The sequence below is a fragment of the Anoplopoma fimbria genome, chromosome 2 (genome assembly GCF_027596085.1).
Source record: "Anoplopoma fimbria isolate UVic2021 breed Golden Eagle Sablefish chromosome 2, Afim_UVic_2022, whole genome shotgun sequence".
Classification (NCBI taxonomy): domain Eukaryota; kingdom Metazoa; phylum Chordata; class Actinopteri; order Perciformes; family Anoplopomatidae; genus Anoplopoma; species Anoplopoma fimbria.
In genome coordinates, this window is record NC_072450.1 from 17,534,796 (window position 1) to 17,552,957 (window position 18,162).

The window sequence follows — 18,162 nt, forward strand, 5'->3', positions numbered from 1 at the left end:
CTGTCATCTTGGTGCTGAGGCTTTTTGCAAACCAAAAATGTCTGCCTAAGGGAAACTCGTAACTGATACATTTAGAGGATATTTCACGCAGGTATTGGCGTTTAAACCCAACATTTGCTCTCTTGAGGCGTGTTGCAAGAAAGCGTGTCTTCACCAGATCACCCTAGTCGGGATTGTAATCGGGAAAAAGGTAAAATATCAGAGGGAGTTGACCAAAAGCTTTCGGACCAGTGAAAGAAGTTGGGAGTTTAGAAAGACCATCACTGCGTTTTTTGTTTTCAGGAGCTGCAGATTCCGACTGTCATTGGAAATATTTGTTTGTCTGAGTTACTTATTTTGAACCAGTATGCAATATATGTTTCACTCGCTGGAGAAAGAAGTATCCTCTGTACTAATGCCTTCCACCTCTGCAGCTTATGCTAAAATGTTAGCCTTTTTTCAATACAAATGAACCAGAAACTGCAGCTAGCCTGAGCCGGGCTAGCAGAGGGACCTTATGTCGTTTGGCTTTGTGGAGTCCGCATCACAACCCACTGACATTAACACTGTCAGTGAGCAGCCTCGTCAGTGAGTTACATAAATGTCGGTGCTGCCAGAGAGAGAAAAGTGGTGACTGCAGCAGTGTGATGCTGCAGGTCTCCAACCAGCTGTGGCATCAATGCATCTTTATTGTTTGGGAATAAACTCAACAATGTGTGCACTATCTGTAATCCACCATAATGTGGCCAAACTGTCGGTGTCTCTGTTTGCTGCAACTTAACTTCTCGGCGGTGGTCTCCATCCTGCATCCATAACAATCTCAGGCTCTCGTGGCAGTCGTTTCCTGCTCAATCAGCCGGCCACGCGGGGACCTGATGGACTGTGTGTTTCTCCAGGTTTCTAGATCGCCAGGATGAATCCTCAGCAGCGGATTGCCGCTCTCGGAACAGACAAGGAATTAAGTGACCTGCTGGATTTCAGTGCGGTAGGAAGACTTTTCACTCTCTTTTACCCTTTTGGAGCCACGCAGCTCTGAGGGCTTTTAGAGGTGTGAGGACTAAATAGACTTAAGCATGACTAATTGATCAGTTCATATTAGTGTTGGCTAATATGATTTGACAGACTATCCTTGTTTGTTTTTTTGGGGTGGAAATCATAAGCTGCTTTCAGGATAAATTGCAGCACATTATGTGAATGTTTGCTTTTTACACTGTTGAGACTTTCCTCTAATTGTAGGTCCATATTCTTCCTTTTCAGATGTTCTCTCCACCTGTAAGCGGAGCGAAAAACAGGCCCACCACACTCGGAAGCAGTCAGTTCACTGCATCAGGTAGGATCCCTCAAACCTATTTCAGTAAAACCTCTGATATGGTCTTAGTTTTTAGTCTTGCATTGCATGTGACGCTTTTCCCTCCTCTGTGTTCTCCGTGTGGTTAAAACATGGGCTCTCCACCTGGAGTTACAGTGGAGTGTTGTAGTAGAGATGAAGAACAAAGCACGGTCTAGTTCATGGATATTTCTAAATGTTTTGGTGATCTAGATGCATAAGTAAGCCGAAGTCGTGCAGGTTTTGGCTGCTTTGATCAAGGTGTGTTATTAAGTGTCAAGCGCAGCTAAGGCTGGGAGATAATTCAATATTATAATGTATCACTTTCAATAGAATCATGTCAAGATATTGTAATACACAAATATTTCATGTACTCTGACAATAACAAGCACATACTAACTCAAACTTCTCAGAAAATCTAAATTGATAAGAATTCTGCTTATGGGAATAACTGAGTGTAGTTAAACAACACTATTGTCTTAATCTTATTACTCTGTATTTGTGTGGATGCATGTAAACATAGTTGGTACATAGATGGGGATATTTATGCTTTTCTTCTCAAAGAATTTAACATGAAACTGTTATGTTCATTTTGCACTAAGATTCTTAATAAAACAAGAAAATACTCAGCACTTTTAATTTGTCAAGGATTCACACAGGAGTATACACAAATAGGCCAGAAAACATGCTATATGATGATATATATCGCCAAATACATATGAAATGACCTATATTGAGATAGCTCGAGTTTGCTGTGAGGTGGGTTGGAGGGATTTTTAATCAGGTTAATTAATATGTCTATGTGAGATGCAATCAGAAGTGGAGCTGCTTGTGTACTGTAGTGTAGTTTAATGGGATTGTGAGTCTTCCTCTCATTGAATTATTCTGTAGTGTTTTCCTTTGAACAAGTTGCAGTTTGATAATTGCCAAGTCCCTCTGATAGCCCACACACACACACACACACACACACACACACACACACACACGCACACACACACACACACACACACACACACACACACACACACACACACACACACACACACACACACACGCGTGCACACACACAAATACACTTACACACATTGAATTGTCTCTTCCATTAATTACTGGTCGTTTTTTTTGTTTATCTATGAAGCATCTTGACTTGATGGATGGTCTGGTTGTAATAACAATAGTTCAGATTCCCTGCCTCTGGATGGCTTCCCAGCTATAAATGCTCCAGGACATTAATCCGAAGCGCATCTATTGTCTGATGTGCTCCTAGAGAAAATCAACAATAAAGCATTATGTTTTCTGAAAGCATGTTTTGTGCGCAATCCACAAAGCCTCGTTGTAGTCAGTTATCTGTGAAACTAAAGACACACACTTCGTCGAAACTGAACGAAAAGACAAAGGAACTAGAACGGAACTCTCTCACATGAACTATGCAGTCGTGAGGATTAATTTTAGAATACCTAATCATTCAAGTGAGGAGAACGTTGAGTGTGTGCGTGTGTGCATTTGTGTGTGTTTGTGTGAGAGCTCTCTTCAGTAACACAAGGAAACTCTACTGTAAAGTCACACCTTCTTGATGTTCATTTTATCAGTCTTTTTTTTAGAATCCAAGTATTTTTGTCAACCTGTTGACAAAATATCCACTTTTTAAAATAATGCAGTCCTGAAGAGCAACCCCACTATCTCTGCAGCCTCAAATATAGAAGAAAAATCAACTCGATAAGATTTTTATATCAGTTTATACAGGCTGACCTAATAAGCTGGTACATTTTTTAAATCATGGATAATTCAATGTTTTCACGAGCCAGGTTGTTGAGTCATATCTAAAACACATTGATGATACATAGTGAAACTTTTGATTCTTGAAGGTTTATTGGTCTGCTGATAACCGGACTGCATATACTGACTGTACACTAGATCAACCGCCATATCCGTGTTTTCCATGTACTTTATTTAGAAGGCATTGCTGTGCGTGCTTTATGATTTAATATAGTAAGACGTTGACATCATGGGGATGGCCACCCTCAGGCCGGGCCTTGAACTCTTCTAAAAAAGACACCATCAGCAACGCGGTGCTTTTTGTCAAGAAAACAAAAGAATAGGAGACTGTCAGGAGAATTGTGTTGCAGCCAAAGCTCATTGTCATGACTGTGTGTTGTCTGCTCACCAGCTTTGTTCTTTGCAAACGTTACACAGTCTAAATGTGGGCTGCTGTTTTTTTTTAAATGGTACATTATTAGAAAAAGTATACTTATTCAAGCTAAAGGTTTTATTTATACTTAATATTTATAATATTTTTATTTCCTATTATGATTTTGTTACCAATTTACTGTTATGTTAACTGTTAACTTTAAACATATTGTCCGTAAAAATTAAATATCAGTCTATATATAGTGTTTTTTATTTTTTCTAAATCTCAACCTTCTGTAATGGCTTAAAGAAACAGAACTTGTCAGGCTCTAGTGGATTATCAGCAACGTAAACTTCATTGGTAGAAAGCAGCAAAATTATTTTGGGTGACCTAATATTACATCATCATATGATGGTTAATCATGCTGTTGGTGGGTTCATTTTGTTATAAGGGAAACACTGATGAACAAGATTTGGCAGTTGAATGCTTTGACTTATGGTTTGCAGCTTTTCAGCCTAAAAATATCTGAATGAATGCAAAAAGGAAAATAAGATCTTGATTATAAGAGGTCCTTAATGAAGTCCCTATTGAAACCCCATATATTAATATGTACCAAAGATGAGTTAGTATGGTATTTTGTGGATAAATATGGATAAGTGTTTCTGAGTAGATGGTCAGAAAATAAATATGTGGACAGGCTTGAAAATAATGGAAGGGAATTATTTGTTTTTTTCAGTGTTCCAATACCTCGAAAGACCTTAAGATAATAAATATACATTTTTTTCTCATCAAACAAGCGCCTGCATATGTTTGATTTCTGAATGGATTATAATTTCTGGGGGTTCATAGCATGGCCTGACCAATACTGGCTTTTCGAGGCAGTTGGGGCATCCTATCTGGTGATCATCGGTGGAGTGGGTTATCCGATAACCAGAAGGTTGGCGGTTTCGATCCCACTCTCCACATATCCAAGTGTCCTTCAGCGAGACACTAAACCCAACTGCTCATAAAATGCTTAGGAGAGGTAAAATTGTATTTATGTATATGATGAGTGAAATAAAGTTCAGGTTTAAGGTAAACTATGTAGTGGGGACACTCTTTCTAAATGACCTCAAACTTTAGCATTTCCATACTGCAATTTCCTCTCAGTTATTGGTCTGATATAGCCGATAGTTGGTAATCATTATTTTTCTATTTCTTGAGAAATTATATGAAATGGAATTATGCAAAACTAAACCATTATCATTTTAGAAATAATGATGTGCAAATGAACTGGCTCACCTCAGCAGTGTATCGGGCCTATAGTGGGTAAAGTCCCTCCTTCCTCCAGCCGCCGATATGTGCTCCTGTGTCTCTGATCCTCAAGGAAAGGGAAGAAGCACCGACATAAGTGATTGTGAACATAAGGCAAGTGAGTGTGCAGACAGAAGTGTGGAAATTGCAGGGAATGAGAGTTTGGATTATTGCATCTCAGCTGGTCATAGCCAGATAATTGAGGCAGAGTGGGACTGGCAAGACCCTTCAAAAGTGTGCCGGAGAGAGATGGATTGGAAAATAAGCCCAAAGTGGCTCTAACAGAGATTCATAATTTCTCTCTTCCAGCTGTGTTGATGATGCAAATTTGATGAGGCCATTGACTGTTACAGTGTAGCGGGGCAGTGGATGGCTGCTGTTGAATAGGTAATTCTCATTTAGTGGTATGTAGTGGAACATTTGTGAGCTGTGACGAGCAGCTCGTAAGTTCAGCTTTTTGGGTAAACCAAAGGTCAAGGGGCCTTAGCTTCACTCCTATGTGATGTGAATCATTTCTCAACCCGGTTAGGTTGATAAATTTAATAATTTAAATAATTAAATTAGTCATTAACAGATTCTTATCAGTAGAAATTGTCTTTATTTGTTTATTTGTCTTTCCTATGTTGAATTGAATACTTGGATTAAATCCTTTACAGGGAAGATAAATAGCTTGGTTTGTGTAATCCTCTGACAGTAGCTATGACGTCCCTGCTCTGTATTTATGTACGGACAGTTTCAGGCCATAAAGAAGATATACTACACAGTCACAGTGAATCTTGCCATTCATGGACATTTCATTTCTATTCATTCTAGTAACACATTTTTTTGTCTCTTTTTCTGTTTTTTTGTGGTATTTCTTGGTAACTTCTTTTTGTATATCCTTAATAATTGAACCTCAGTTTCTTTCTCTCTGTCGTCCATTATAATACATCATACTAGTCGTGTTTGTTTCCTAGCTTGTGTTGTCAAATCTCGGACCTGGTGCAGAATATTTAAAACTAAGTGTAATTTATACACATTAATGGAGGGCTGAGACATCAATCCTGTGTGTCCCTGTGAAACTGTTTGGTTCTTCTCATGTCTAGGTTTTACTTAACATTCATTATTTGTATACATGCGTTTGTTGCAGTGATTGTTTTTTTTTTTTACCATTATAGTACTGCTTTCAGTTCATTTATACAGAAAACCAAATCCGTTCAAAAGCTCTCTCAAGTCAGCAAGGTGGGAGTTTATTTTGGATTTGTTTACATTAACGTGGACTTAAATTAAACTAGCCAGGCGACTGTGAATGTGGTCTGTTGTGTGATAAAGTGGCCTAAAGGAGGCAGGTCTTAAGATAATTACAGGTGCAGTCGTAGTTACGCATACATTTCCATAGTCTCATCAAACAAATGTAATAACCCTCCATCAGTGTATTTGCACAGAAGGGTCATTTATTTATTTTGGATCATAGGAAACTTGTTTGTGCTGCGAATCAGGTTAACTAGTTTTTAAATGTCTGACAATTCTCATTTCTCATTTTATTCAAGATGCCGTCCGGACCAGAAGCTTTTCTTTCTTTCTTTTTACAGCCGTGTAGTTTTCCACCAACTGTTTTTGAGTGACAGGAAGTATTTGATCTCAGAAGGAATGGGGTTTTATAGATTCCTGAATCAAACTGTTTATCCTTGTGTCTGACTGTATTTAACGATGTTCAAGAGTTTATGGGAAGCATGTGAAAAAAAGGTGGGGTTTCTGTGTTTTATATAAAAATGTTTTTGTTCTATTTAATTGTTTGTCCTGAGACAAATTATTTGGCCGGTTAAAATGTTGATGTAAGCGCAGGTGTTGTTAATATGTATATGTAATAGGATTTATATCTTGTTGGGGCTTTTGACTTTGTTATAATTTTTATGTTTTACTATAATTCTATGTTTTATCCAATTCCAATTTGGTTTTATCTGTAATTTCTCTGTCTGTCTCTCCTTAAGATAAAACATACAATTCAACTTACAAATGAATAAAACTTTCTATGTTTGTATTAATTGATAACAAAAAACAACAACAATAAAGACACTGGTAAGTTGTTAATTTAATACAGAATGTTGATGTCATTGATGCTGCTTTCGCACATGTAGTTCGGTTCATTTGGTCTGATACAAGGGGGAAAAATATGTATTGTTGCACATTAGTTCAGATCTTATCTGCGTATTCTGACTTACTTTTTACAAACATGAAGTCATACAGAACGACAGGTTACTCACTGATTGGACATTTTTGTTTCATCATCAGCGCCACATGGATCCACGAGGGAAAATAAAATAGATCGTCTTCTCAGTGTGGGACTTTGTGTTCCGTCTTAGATTGGATACTGACATGATACAGTATTACTGTTGGTGAAATTGTTAATTTTACCATTTTCTTGTCAAACATCAATGAGCTGAAGTTTTGCACTGCTCAGCCATGTTGCATGAGAACGCCTCAGTCTTTCTGTCGGATGACGTTTCGCTGAATTGGGAGAGTGCAGCTTTTTATGAAGGACCGAGCAGAGACGGAGATGAAGTAAGAGTCCATTTAGTAGCAAAGCTTTGTGCTCTCTCTGTCCATCCAACTGTTACCACAGGTTCACTGGACATTTACAGTTGTGGCATCATCAAGCCAACTTTATTCATCTTGATCTTTTGAAATCTAACACACCAATTGCTAGATGTTTACTCTTCCTTGTCTTACGTAAAATACGTGATGGAGGATACTGTGTACAGCAGTGGGATATGTCACCTGCAGAATAAATAATGCCTGTGCACATGAAATTATAAATAGCCACATATAATTTAAACATACTTCATAATGTGGCAAAAAAAGTGTTATAAAGAATAAATGTCAGGGCAGCATAGTTACAGATTCAATTTATCAGACTTAAAATGCTTCTGACATCCCTGCAGTAGAAAAACTGGGTTTACCTATAATGTATGCTGGATAGAGACATATTTGAGGGTCAGGGTACTTTTAGGACACTCAAGGATACAAAATGTATCTACCATATGGCCTGTAAAAAAATGGCTGAATACATTTTTTGCACGTACAATTGTGAGTTCCAATGCATAATATTGAATCTTTAAGCAGTGTTGGGAGTAGGTCGGGCCCAAGAAATAAAACGTCCCTCAGGTGTCTCCCTCTAAGAGATAATCCTTTATTAGTCCCGCAGTGGGGACATTTACAAATAGTGCAGGGTCTTTCATGGGAGGCTTTGTTAACCAAACTAGTTCACCCTTCTTTCTTTGGAACGAACCCAGAATGTAGCCAAACATGCAAAAATCACGCTTGGTCATCCAACAGTGAAGTTTTTTTCTTAAATTCCACAAATTCATATGAATTCACTATTATTTATTTTATGAAAAACACCTACCTGGTGTTCAAGAGTGTTACATTTTTGTTTTAAATGTTGCAGATTGAGCACAATTGCAAGGTGTTTCTATTATTTAGTCTACCTTCAGGGATTTGAAATCACCATGAAGTTGAATCAACACCTCTCTAAAACAAACAAAAACTGAACATTGTAAGGTAGGATATATTGCAGTACTGTTGCATTAGACTGCATTAGTTTTTAGAGAGGTGTACCTGATAAACTAGTAACTGAGTGTATGCTCATCAGATATTCAGCAACCTTGTCTACTTGTAGTTTGGTGCTGGGCAGGTTGGGTACATTTGAGTTATCTGAGCGTGTCATGATGCTTCATAGCTGCCTACAGAAGAACATGGTTGTTGTGAATGGTGGCACTGTCTAAGGTATGTGTGGCTGAAAAACAAAACAGTGAGTTGCTAAAAGAAGCTAAAAAGCTCAGTAGAGCTGCAAAATTGGTTGATAATTCTTTGTGGGGGGATTTTAACATTATACACACATTCATTGTTCATATAAACGTATTGATTACATCTTTGAGCATAATGTGTTAGAAGGGAATGGATGCAACGTTTTTCTGGTTTTGTGCATCTTTGTCACAGAGTTCTTAACAGCAGAGCAGCACTGGTTCTCCTGATTCATTAGACCTAAATTACAGACAATGCATTTGTGTTTTTCCCTTTTGCCTCTTGTGAGTGATCTTATTGTGCTGCCTGTCTGTGCTCGGAGAAGAGAGGGGACCCTTGAGCCGTGGTGGGTGATGGTAATCAGACGAGATGACAGCCAGTGGCCCAGAGAGCAAACACTGACCATTGTTACATTCAGTGTGTAAAAAGGCCTCAATCGGGCTTCAATATGTCACATCGCTGTTGTCACAGTACCAAAATTTAGACCCATGTGCTCCTAGTAACACAAGTGGAAGTTAAATAAGTAATGCAAGTTTTTCTATTGCAGTGAATAAAGAAAGTGAGACTATTGACTCTATATATCTATATATATTTATATATTTATATTTTCCATTGAGCCTCTGAGAGAGTAATAATTAAGACTTTTAAAGAGGAAATGAATCTGCTGTGCGTGGGCAGCAAAACATGTTTTTCAAGACGAAACTTATCTATAACTCTGCTCACTGAAGCGTGATCTATGGTTAGAGAAATGTCACAGACTTTCTGGTTAAGTATATAATTAGATTTCTGAAAGAGAATTTATTGGCAGCATGACAGTTGAAAATTGATTTATAATAACATAAAACTTTCAACCACATTGTCTACAAAATGTTTAATTTATCACATCTCAGATTGGGTATAGTTTTTACCTCCACAGATACCCCTGAAAACACCACAATATTTGTTTTATATACTTTTTCATCATTTTCCTTTGGTATTGAAGTGCTCAGTTTGAAATGAATAGCCTTAGTGGAGCATATGAAGCACCTGTGAAGCTGCATTGAACCTGGTCAAAGGGAATCAACAGCTATCGTCTTTCTGTTAAACTGCTACTTTGAATTGAATCACGGAACTAGTCCACATGTTTTAATCTGTAATCACAGGTGTTTACTGTGCAGATTCTACTTCTGCTTTTACTGTTGTTTGTTTCAGTCGTGTTTCTTGGATTGTGTCTCTCGCTGCATGAAGCAACCTCAGTGCATATCATTTGTTAGATTTTAAGGTTAAAAAAATTACTTTATATTAAAAAGTTGTTTGTTGCTTGGTGTATTATTATTTTTCATACACAATTTCTTCAAATCTGATCTTTTTTTATTTGAATTTAAAAAGGAACATGAACGGGGTATTGCATTTAACTGAGGCAGATGGAATTACAACAGGGACAATCAATACCTTTGGCTTTTACTGCAACACAATATTGTTTCAAACAGCAACAACAATTGAGGCATCAAATATTTTTACAGACTATATCTCATAAATCAGATTCCAAAGATCAGATATTATATTTTTCAATATATGCCAGATGGTCTTTGCTGTTGGTAGGAGTTATTGATTTGATTTGTTTATCTGTTTGACTTTAGAAGCATAGAGGTTTTCTTTCATTTAAAAACGAGTTTTATCAAGTTTTAGTGCTCAGCTGTCTGGAAGTAGTCTGGCATCCGTCAATGCCAAATCATGAAGTTGTATCTTGCTTTTTGGCACATCGAAGCATATTAAACAGTGCCTATTGTTGATCATGATTTATATAAAGCAAACAAAATGACACCAAAGAAATATTCCTTTTGTGACATAAAACTTAACCTTTGAAAAGCATTTTCTAAACTGGAAGAAAACATAGTTTGGTTGTAAAGTCCTGCCCCTATTTAAGGTAATATGTCTCATAACATTTTATACTTCAGTGAGATGTTAATCAAACTTTAGATATAACATACGCCTGCCCTTTTCATTATCTATAGCATGTCAGACAGTTTGCAGATCATTTCTGAAGAGAGTTAGTGGAATTCAGGATTAGATTTAGCTGGCAAGGTCTGTAAGTAATGATGATTTTCATGGACTTTTTTCATCAATTAGTCCGAATACTTTTGGCTTGATTAATCCTTTTTTGTTTTAAATGTCACAAAATAAGGAATTCACATCTTTTTTTGTCCAACCAACAATCCTAATTTACAATTATTTAAAACAAATGTTCGGTATTTTTGCTTGACAAGTGACTCAATTATCAATATAATTGCCAAGTAATTAAAAACAATATTAAGTATTGTAAAAAAGGTGATTTTTCGACTATATCATTCAGGGAACCTGAGCAAAACACGTCTTTGTCTCAAGTGTAGGATTGTCTATATTTGATGTTTCAACCTGAAAACATAATATGAAACTCAAATCACAGGGACACTGCATTAACTTGTGTATTTAATGACCAGCATCGTATTTGTCATTGTGATGCAGTTGTTCCATACTTCTTCATCGTGCCTCTATCTGAGACAGAAGCAGAGAATGTGGATAAACTATATGTACATTGAACTATGTGAGTAACCTTTACTTGCTGACCGAGTCGTGCATCTCTCTCTCTGACAGGTATGGACGAGCGGACCAACCAAGCGTCTTGGGCCCCAGGTGGCGAGTCCAGTCCCTCCTATGACTCCTCCCGGGTAAGATGACCCTCACCTTAACGCCTCTGAGTGGCCTTTCTGCTCCACAGCACATCATTTAACACTCATTACATCAAACCGGTACACTCACAATGTTTTAGTCTCACCTTATCCAGACTGTCCAGTCATGTTGTATGACCTGTAATAGACACATTTCTCTGTGACAGAAAGGACTTAATATGTTGTCATGGATGGTAGAATTTTATTTTTTTTGTCAAATATGTTGTTGTTCTTGCCGGAAACCCTTACTGGAATCTGATAATATGTGGGATCAAGCTTCCTTTTTAGTCAAAGAGTTCTTTGAAAATATTTCATTGAGGAATAGCTTTGCTTTTGATCAAAAGTGAGCTCATCTTTCAACAGTGGTGTTAACAAGCCATCTCCGGGTGATTCATGGTGTTAAAGCAGGTTTGAATGGGATTCACTGACCTCCTTTTGAGATCTTTGTTCCTCCACCGGCCGGTCATATTGTGGAAATTCTAGCGGAAGTAAACTGTCTTAAACTACAATAAAATACATGATCGCTTAAAGCTCTTTGTTCAGCTTGTATTCCTCTGCTGACAAAGGGTTTACACATGCTCAGTATCTCAGTAGACATTGCAGTAGTGTTTTTACAGTAAGTTCTATTTGCCACTGCAAATGGCACCCAGTTATTGTTTGATGGCTCTTATTAAATTCAGTGTAACATGGTTCCACCTCTGTACTATAATAAGAAAACTGATGCAGCCAGAGGCAAATACACCAACTTATATGAGTAATGGTCATATTAAAATACACAACAACAACAACAAAAAACATTCAGAAATGGTATTTAGACAGACAGTTGTTGTTACAACTATGAGCAGTTTTCTGTTGCACATCCAAACAATTATTTGTCCTTTTCTTTTACATTTTTATAATTTATATCATTTTATTCTGCACTATGCTAAGAGAAGGTGTGTCTTCTGTGCAGTCTAAATACTTCAGATTATATTAAGATATCTGTGTAAATTAATGATACCAGATTTACATGAAAGAAGAAAATGAGAATTTCATTTTTACATAAATAGTCCATAGTCCTTATATTGCAATGTTAATTGTTGCTATTGACTTAAAATATAATTTGTATAATAATAGTAATGATGATAGAAATTGATGAAGAAACTGTGTATATTAAACTGCATCTCTGTTTTTCTATCAAAGTAAGAACATCTCACTTTTTGTGTGAGCAAGTGTGATCAGCTCTCTCCCTGTTTGTTTGTTCTCCCTCACACATTGGTTGTTCTAGATGCCCTGTATGAATTTCATTTAATGTCAATCTCCTGTCACTTTCCATTAGATTTCAGTTAAATGTCAGAGCCACTCGGGCTGCGTTACCTTGTTTACTTCTCTGTGCCCTTCCCGAATGAACATCTACAGGCTATGGTAACATAGGCAGCTTGATTTGAATTATAAAACAGAGACGCTTGAGATATCTGTGCTCCAGGTGCATATAAATGAGTGTTTCTGACATTGCAAGGCACAGCATCAGCCAGCAGACAGCTGTTTGCACAACCATAAGGCGAGCACTAAAACAAGCACATGTCACACTCTTCACACTCACACTCACACTCACACATCTGCATACACCTTATATTGATCTAGAATAGATTTATACAGCCTATACAATATTACATACTGTATATTCTGCTTTAAGAAGTGAGCTGCATTTTAAGACTGTTTTAGAAAACAGATGTGACAGTGATTCACCAGATACTCTCCAAATTTATATTCCGAGAAAAGTAGCATATTCCTATTATGGTTGTCAATCAATAATTTATGACCATTTAATCGCTGTTTATAATATATTACTTGATAATGCACAAAGTTACTAAAAATAGAGCTGAGTGGTGTGTGTTGTAGACAATCTTTTATAGCCAATTCATGCTGATTACAAAATTAGAATTTTGTAGTCCCATTTTTCAAATTTAGAAAAAATAATGACTTATGCTCACACAATCAATAGATTTTATTTAATGTCAATGTCATAATTCTGTTCATACTGACTAACAACTATATTATATTGATCTATTTCATCTAGCGAAATAGTGTCCTCTTTGACAAACATAAAGATAACATCTAGTATAGGTATACGTGTCAAAAATAACATGTAGTCATTGTGAAAGGTTGAATATAAAACCTTACCATAAAGGATAAGCGATAACGTAACATCAATTATTGCTGTTGTATTAACACACAATTTATGACCGTTCATTTTTGGTGGAATGCCCAGAATGCGAGCATCATGTCTGTCTTGGTGTGAAAGGTTTGAACGCGAAAAAAGCCCACCATGATCCATCCATTACCTGCAACCGCTCTCCTATGCAGGTTCGTTGGTTGCTGGAACCAATCCCAGCTGATGGAGATAGGGTTCACCTTGGACAGGTTGCCAGACTATCGTCAACGAATATTCTGTGTTAATGTTTTTTTTCATCCCTGTAAAGGCCTTAAGGAAGGCACCTGTAGTGAACTGACAAAACACATGGTGAGGTGTAACATCAGGGGGCAGACTGGCCTAATATAAACATGAGCTAACACCATGTAAAACCACTTACTATATTGCAAAATGAACATGTCTTTTGGGCAAGAGGCTCACATTTACACCAATGTTAAATCTTAAATCGCAATCTTTAATTGCCATTTCAATCAGATATATTTTAAAGAACTAATTAAAACTACAGGAAGCTAACTTCTAAGGAAATTGTGCAGTGAATGCTTGATGTTTAAAGGTTAACGGTAAAGCTGACGGTAAATTGCAGGTTTTTAAAGTTGAACAATGCCCATAATATAAGATCTGGAATATTTGAAGGTTGGTTGAAAAGCTGACACTAATCTGAATTGCTGGCTATAACAGTTGAATAATAGGCCCATAAGGTATGAAATATGTGGAACATTGTCTGGTTTGAATGGAGTTTCTAGCTGAAAGTATGAATAGATAGAGAAATATTAAAAATGCTTGAAAAAGTGTGATTGTTGTCTTATATGTTTATGTGTGTCAGTGTTTATCAAACTGCACTAATTAGCACATCTTAATCAGCTGTAATCAAACGTTGCCATGGTGATGGTAACAGCTAAGGGATTCCTAGGTCAGACAGTTGATTTTACTAAAATTAAGCCGAGGCACACCTCCCAACCTCAGTCAAAAAACGTGAGTAAAATATTACCATCAGACAAAAATGATTTTGCCGAGCGTGTTGATGTCAATTTTAAGTTTAAGTTTCCACGGAAGTCAATTCGTCGTATCCTTGGCAATTCTGTCACTTTAAGGATCACATTGCCAAATGTGTAAGTCTGTTTGCTTCTGTAGCTACATTGCTTATTTATAATACTTATTTTGATCTTGTTTTTCTTACTATGTCTCTTGTTTGCACTATCCTCTATGCTGCTGTAAATTCCCCTTACTAACTACTGACTAATAAAGGATTATCTTATCTTATCTTATCTTAAAATAGAATATAATTTCCTACCTTTTGAAGCAAGAATGATGTATGAAGAGTAAAAATTGTGGAAATTAGAGCAAGATAATTTTTTAAGATTGTAAGGCTCCTTTAGAACTCTAAATATTCCATTTCACACACACAAATGTAAACAACTAAAACCATTTTTATCAAGCTTCAGAGAATGTTAAATATTTTAAAAGATTTGAATGAGATTTGAAAGTTGAATTAAACCCAGAATGTATGAATGATTTGGACATTTTAAAGGTTTGAATGGGGTTTCTGCTGTAGCTGAAAGTAGAAATAACAAGGATAAGAGTTGATAATGCATGAAGTGTGGAAATGTTTTAGTTCTGAACAATGCATCCATTCCTTTAAATGTGGAAAGTCAAACACACTCAGTGATAATATCAATAGATGGTGTCCTTGTTAAGCTGAATGTTTGATGTTTAAATTAAGTTTCTACATTGAAAAATGTAGAGGAATATAGGTCCGCTTTCAGCATTCACAACCAAGGAAAGGTTCATGTGTATACTTTTGAATATCTGCAGAGATGATCTTGTCCCTGAGATGTCTTCTTGTCATTCTCTTGATTTTGAAAGTCGATGGTAAAAGGCTAACAGTGTGTGTTTTATTGTAGAAGAAGCTTGGGTATTATTGGTTTCTGAGGTGAAAATATTGAGGTGTTTTTAGGATTGACTGTTTTCATTCACTTACTTTGTTAAATGAGAATCATATAATTGATTAAATATTGAGAGTTATCTCACAAAAGATGCGCTTTTCACAATATCTGTCCAAGGCTCTCGTAAGAAATCAGTGCTTTATCTTTCAGTCTGTTAAGAAAGGGAATTCAGTCTTGTCCCTGAGCTTGTTTGAGCGGGTGAGCTACGAGTGTGTGATCAGTCAACTGTGAACAGTCCCGAGCCCCGCCGCGCTGACCTTGGCTCCCAGCCAGCCGCTGTATCCTGGGCAGCTGTGGCTGTAGGCTGGCGGTCTGACAGTCGGGGCTGTGCCCACCGCCGCCGCACGACAACCCCCTCTTCCCCAGTGCCCTGCCCCGACTTGATACTCGACCCCACACGTATCCATCAAGACCATATCATCACTTCCCAAGCAGCCACATGCAGCCACACGCTCACCTGGGACGCAGCACAGAGTGTGAGAGAGATGACTTGTTAAACGTTGTGGGGAGTGATTGGAGGAAAAGGCCTGCACGCTGCCGCAGTGATCTGACAGTTATTTAGCCAACTGTGCCAACGTCGCCCCATAGCAGCGATGACAGCGCGTGTTAGTGTCTCAGTTAGATGTAGGCCACTAGTGTTTGGGAATGATGAGGGATCTGTGATTGATGATCCAAGAGTCCCAGATGTTTGCATTGACACACACACACACACACACACACGCACACACACACACACACACACACACACACACACACACACACACACACACACACACACACACACACACACACACACACACACACACACACTCACTATGAGCCTGGATTGACAGTTACGGTCATATCAATTAGAGAAGACTTGTTGATGAATGATCAAGTGCTTTCTAATATTTTCGTCAAAGGAGTAGGTTGACTTTTTGGGAAATTTGCAAATGTGCTTTTGATCGATACGATGAATACCACTCTATTATTTGCCGTTAATAAAAAACTATAGCCAGGACTAAGAGTGAAAACGGGGGGAGAGAGCCAGCTCCTAAGGTCACTAATTAACACGTTAAATGCTGTCTGCTAATCTGGAAAAAATGGGTTGAAAGCAGTTGCCAGTCAAAAAGCGGAGGCACATAACCCCAGTAAAAAGGCAAATTGTTGTTTTAAGCTATTGTACCTATTTAAAAAAACTAGATATTACACGTTAATTAGATAGTTTTGGAGGTGCTGGTTATAGTGTTTTTCTTAATCTTAGCATGCAGTGAGGTGGTGGTCCACCCCGGTCTGCTCCAGTTAATTAGATAGTTTTGGAGGTGCTGGTTATAGTGTTTTTCTTAATCTTAGCTGATTCCCCCTATTTTCAGTCTTTATGGTAAACTAGGCTAACTAGCTGCGATCTTTAGCCTTATGTTTAATGGACAAATAAAAGGGGGGTATCAATCTTCTCATCTAATTCACTGTCAGAAAGCAAATGAGTGTATTTTCTAAAATGTTGAACTATTCCTTTAAGTCTGTAGTTTGAAGCAATTTCCTTGTTTTTCTGCAGAAGACAGGAGATGTTTTCCGCCTGCTTACGTTAGCTGTGTAGGTCTGTGTAGCTGCTAGAGCGTCTCTCACAGGGCTGTTGTTGTTATTGAGTCTGTTCATGGTGTGATTAACAGTGTGTGCGGCCTGGCAGGAGCACAATAGGGAATCTCTGAGGATTCCCTCGACACAGCACAACACTCCACTGCCTTTGAAATTACTCCATCACCATCCACTCACAAAAAAAAGATGGATAATAAGATTTACTTTTTTTACTGTATGTTGAATGCAAAGGGTATGAGTTGGTGAAAATAGCTCTATAGAAATGCAAGCCCACTGCTACTCGGTCCCTCTGCTGGGAGTTAATGTAGTTTGGGGAGATGTATTTGACTGAAGCACAGGAGGATTTTCACAGGGCTTGGGATTAGCACTGTAACAGAGTATCTTTTATTACATAGGACCCCGAGTTTCAAAAACCATACTGTGACCGATATTTAGACCTAAGCCCCCGAAGCTGATGACTGTCATGAAAAGGCACCGTTAAGCTGCAGGAGAAAAAGACAATTTTTTAAGCTGCAGGTACCTGGGAATGATATGGGATTGCATCTCTCTGTTTCTTTCTCTTCTATGTAACAACTACTTCTTAAGAACTGTGGGGTGATATATATAAATAAACCTGTTATTATATAGATAAAATAGTAGAATCAGGAAGAAAAGTTAAATGTAAACTCAACTGCATATTCAAGGTTTAGACGTTTGCTTTATAGACGTATTGTGATAAATATTAAACAAAGGTTTCAGCAGGTTCAGTTGTTTTCAAAGAGCTGACAAACACCACAAATATTTACATCACTCTGTTGGTGCTGATATGTTGCTAATATGAAGTTCATATGCTGAAGAAGTTAGTGGTGAGTTAAATTCACAACACAAATATTGCATAACGACAACGACATTTTGCCTTTATTTCTGATTATTTCCCGGCTATAAGAGAATATTTAATCACATACACAAACTTGTTTTCATTTCAAAACTTGAGAAAATTTGCAAAGAAACAGTTACTATGCTTTAAAAATAAATAAGCCACTTTCACGACAGAGTAGTTGGCTAAAGTTAACCATAAAATGTCATCTTGTTTTGTTGTTTGGAGCCAGAATCTTAGGAGTAAGGGTCCACCTTGAAATGTTCTCAGACACCTTTGAGATGACAAACTGTAATTGAATCTCTAGCAAACTACAATATCGGTGAAGCTCTTCAGAGATGGAAAGACAATGTTGCTAATAATTGAGCTAAACTTTCGGCTAACCTCAGCCATCGAG

General features: G+C 37.5%; 1 protein-coding gene across 1 annotated transcript in view; it reads left to right on the forward strand.

Moving 5' to 3' along the window:
- tcf12 (transcription factor 12) overlaps positions 1-18,162 on the forward strand; it is a 72,222-nt gene continuing 54,060 nt past the window's right edge. The window contains exons 1-4 of the mRNA XM_054610472.1: positions 1-190; positions 876-964; positions 1,237-1,309; positions 11,124-11,197. Coding sequence (XP_054466447.1) covers positions 893-964; positions 1,237-1,309; positions 11,124-11,197 — 219 coding nt within the window. The 5' untranslated portion in view covers positions 1-190; positions 876-892. The remainder of the gene's footprint in view (positions 191-875; positions 965-1,236; positions 1,310-11,123; positions 11,198-18,162) is intronic.